Here is a 3,865-nt window from a genome sequence, read left to right on the forward strand (position 1 = left end):
GCTGGGGTGTGGTGGCAGGGACAGGATGGGGGACTCTGCCAGGCTGAGGAGCTGGGGCTCTGGCCTGTGGGGTTGGGCAGGCAGGGAGAGGGAAAGTAGCTGCCCAGTGAGCACTGGGAGCAAACCGTGGCCATGCTGAGCAAATTCGTGCAAACCATGTATCCTATCTGAGCCTCAGTTTCCCTTTCTGCACTATTTGGGGGTGATGCCAACTCCTAAGAACTCCCCGGGCCCTGCACAGACTTATTCTGCAGTCATTGCTCTTACAGTCCCAACAACAAAAAGGCTCTGAGTAGATATGGAATCTCTTTAGCCCCCAATCTCTTTTGGCCACACATGGCTTTGCTCTGCAATATTCTGCCAGCCTGTTACAGGCACGTGTCCCAGGGGCTCTGGTTCACAAGGGAGCCTGGGTCGACATGCTCTTCTTTACCTTCAAGCTCTTCCTCTTGTGGAGCCCCATCCAGGGCAGGCCGGTGTCGTGGGCCTGGGCCTGGGTGTGGATGTGGCCCAGCTCTGAGGGCAGTGGCATTGGTGGCATTGGTGGGATCAACGTGGCCATCGGCAACAGCGACTTCAGTCCCTCTGAGGTCCTGGAGGTGGCGGGGGGCAGCTTGTCAGGATCCAGGTGGGCATCACTCCAGCCCTCAGAACTATCACTCTCTCCCCCTGGGCTGGTGGCTTCATCCTCGGATATGGTGACAATCTCAGCCATGTCTTCCCCGCCAGCTTGTCAGGATCCAGGTGGGCATCACTCCAGCCCTCAGAACTATCACTCTCTCCCCCTGGGCTGGTGGCTTCATCCTCGGATATGGTGACAATCTCAGCCATGTCTTCCCCGCGGCTGCTGTCTAAGTCCCCCATCCCTTGGTCGGTGGCCTGCTCAAACTTGCTGGCTGTGTGGATGTCTATTGTGCCCTCCTGTTTCTGTTCAGAGCCAGATGAAGGGGAACTGCAGGGCTCTGCTACAGGCCAGGCAGACGTTTTGGCTTTGCCCTGGCCAGTCCAGAAGAGGGTGAGCTCTTGGCGGCGGGTGGCCACAGCCAGGCTGGTGAGCAGGGTGCTGGACACTAGGTAGAGCAGGGCAGGCTGGCCCATCTGCATCAGGACCATGGCGATAAAAGTGACCAGCAGGCCCACAGCATAGGCCACAGTGCAGGCCACAAAGTAGACCTGGCGTGAGCAGACTTGCACATCAAAGCGGTGACAGTAGGCAACCAGGAAGCCGGGGACCACGATGTCACCGAAGCCGAGGATGGAGAAGGGCTGGTCGCACAGAGTCAAGGCCGAGAAGCTCAGCCAGGGCACTCTGAGCATCATGGGAAGCCTCTCACGGCTCGCAGAGTCTGCAGGGCCTGAGGCGACCTCCACCATGATGCTCTCACCAGTCTTGGTGAGGAGTGGCGTGACGAAGACGAAGAAAACATCAAAGGCCAGCAGGGCCAGCAGGAGGGAGGTGCAGTTCTTGAGGGTGGGCAGCCTCACGCGCCGCAGGATGAACAGGCAGGAGGCTACGCCCAGCGTGTCCTGCAGGAGCCACACCCAGCAGTCCTCATTGCGATAGGCCACCCAGAGGACGGTCACCATGGTGCACAGGCCTGCCAGCAGCAGCAGAGGCAGCTGCAGAGAAGCCCGGCAGCCGGGCAGGGGCCACTGGCATTGCTGCAGGGGCAGGCGGCGCACCAGGGGTGTCAGGCAGCTGTAGAGGCTGGTGCCAGCACCCAGGCCGAAGATGGCGATCATGACGTAGACAAAGCAGTCATAGAAGAAGTAGAGCAGCAGCATAATGGAGCAGCACATGGTGACCACCACGCCCGTCATGGCTGGTGTGAAGTCCACGGGGGCATCCTCGTCTTCTTCCTCCTGGGCCCCATGAGGCATCCCCTGGGCTGCCACCGCTGGCGGCTGATTGTGACCGCCAGGCCCTCCTCCTCCTCGGGCCCGGCGCCGCTGCAGCCAGTTGGCCTCACTCAGGCCGGCCCAGTAGCCACCCACAGCCACGGTGCCTACAGCCAGGATGAAGATGACCACTATGTTGTAGTCGATGATGGGCTCAGGGGGTGCGTACATGGCCACGCAGACAGCGGTGTCCCCATGAGTGTGACTGAGGATGTCGAGCATGTCATTGTAGCGGAGCACAGCCACAGGGATGGTGAGGTCTGGTGGGGGCTTCTGTGGGTCCTGGAAAGCTGGGGTGGTGTCTGAGCACTGCTGGCTGCTGACCCGGCTCACGATGAGCAGCCCATGGGCACCCTGTCCCTGAGCCAGCCAGCCCTGGGCGTAGAGGCTGCAGTTGCCCCTCATGACCATGGCGGTGGTCTGACGGAGGGGCCGCTGGCTGGTGGACCTGGGCTGGGCCAAGTGGGAGGAGTCCTCACCTGGGCACCAGGGTGCCATGGTGCCATCATACAGGGGCAGGAGTGGGGCATGGTGCAGGTCCTGGGGCAGGGTTACGTAGTCGGAGCTAAACAGGACACAGTAGTCTTTGCTCCAATTCTTCGACACCACGTGGACCACACCATATTCCCCTTGGACCCTGGCACTGGCGAGGAGGAGGAAGCACATGGGGAGGAGGGAAGCCAGGCACGCCATCCTTCTCAGACACCTACTGCATTGCCCCAAGGTGGCAGCTGCCACAGCCCAGCTCCCCTCCCAGGGGATGGGTGTGACCCTTTGTTACAGAGCCGCTTGGTCACCTGTCCTGGAAACCAGGACCACACCTACCTAGTCATAAAGTTGTGTTGTCCCCCAGCATAGGGTCCCTGTCAGGATTGTGCTCCTTGTCCTTGGTCTAGGTAGAGAGGTCATCAGGGTCCTGCTCTCTGCACAGGCCCCAGTGAGGCTAGACCAGGTAATTTGAAATAAGAGAGGGGAGGACAGTGCTGAGGATCCCAGACAGGATTCTGGCCAACTTTGCCCCTTACCCACTGGGTGACCCAGGTAGATGCCTCTCCTCTCTGGGCCTGTTTCTTTAGCTGCAAAGAAATGAGGACACTGGACCAGAGAGTTTGTAAAGTCCCTTGGAGCTCTGAGCTCCATACTGGACACTCTTGTTGAGCATTTAGTTTATCTGTACTCATAGCACCCCTGCAAGGAGGCTGCGAGCTGTCCTTCAAAATCAGTCCCCCTTTCTACCAGGCACAGGACCAGAATTGATTCCCAGCCTCCCTTGCAGTTAGGGAGGGCCATGTGACCAAGTTCTTGCCAGTGGAAATTGAGCAGAAATGATGTGAGCCCCACAGGCGCCTCGGCTGAAAGACAGTAGGGGTCCTTGTCTACTTTCTCTCTTTCTCACAAGTAAGAACAAGGACAGGTCTGTGACCTGGGTTTGACTATGATGAGGAGGACAATGTCTTAAGGAATAGGGAGAAAGACAGTGAAAGTAGGCAGGTCCCTGGACATCTGCATTGAGCAGTAGCCTGGGATGCTCACCAGGGACTGTTAGGAGGGACAGAAACATGATCTTCCCTAAGCCATTGACTAATTGTAGGTCTCTTTGTTATAGCAGCTTAACCTACCCTAATATACCCACTTCATGGATGAGTAAAACTGAGGCTCAGAGAAGCCCAAACTGATACAGCCAAGAAGGTTGGGGGCTCTTGCACTGGTTAAAACGTTGGACCTTGATGTCTCCCAAACGTTTGGAGCTGGCTTCGGTGCTGCCCTCCGAGCCACTCCACTTCAAATCAAAGCTGGATTTGAAGCCAGGAGCCCCACGCTCCAGCTCTGCAGGCTCTCTCACAGGTCACCTGGAACCTCCTATCTTGGCTTCTACAGGCCACCCATGGGTTCTTTTTTTTTTAAATTTATTTTTAATTTTATTTTGTCGATATACAATGTGGTTGATTATTGTGGCCCATTACCG

General features: G+C 57.6%; 1 protein-coding gene across 1 annotated transcript; it reads right to left on the reverse strand.

Moving 5' to 3' along the window:
- Positions 1 to 397: 397 nt before the first annotated feature.
- Positions 398 to 2,592, reverse strand: SPPL2C (signal peptide peptidase like 2C). The gene is made up of 2 exons (XM_008563304.1): positions 771 to 2,592; positions 398 to 663 (listed from the first exon to the last, which is right to left on the reverse strand). The coding sequence occupies exons 1-2, from the start codon at positions 2,590 to 2,592 to the stop codon at positions 398 to 400; spliced, it is 2,088 nt and encodes a 695-aa protein (XP_008561526.1).
- Between the last annotated feature and the right edge of the window lie 1,273 nt (positions 2,593 to 3,865).

Source organism: Galeopterus variegatus, unplaced genomic scaffold (assembly GCF_000696425.1).
Source record: "Galeopterus variegatus unplaced genomic scaffold, G_variegatus-3.0.2 Scaffold13172, whole genome shotgun sequence".
Classification (NCBI taxonomy): domain Eukaryota; kingdom Metazoa; phylum Chordata; class Mammalia; order Dermoptera; family Cynocephalidae; genus Galeopterus; species Galeopterus variegatus.

What these genes read in the sequence shown, in the direction of transcription:
- SPPL2C (XM_008563304.1), bottom strand. Translation starts at nt 2,592, where the DNA reads ATGGCGTGCCTGGCTTCCCTCCTCCCCATGTGCTTCCTCCTCCTCGCC. An exon ending in CCCAGGGGGAGAGAGTGATA is followed by an intron (nt 664 to 770) that starts GTTCTGAGGGCT and finishes GCCCAGGGGGAG; the next exon opens with AGAGTGATAGTTCTGAGGGC.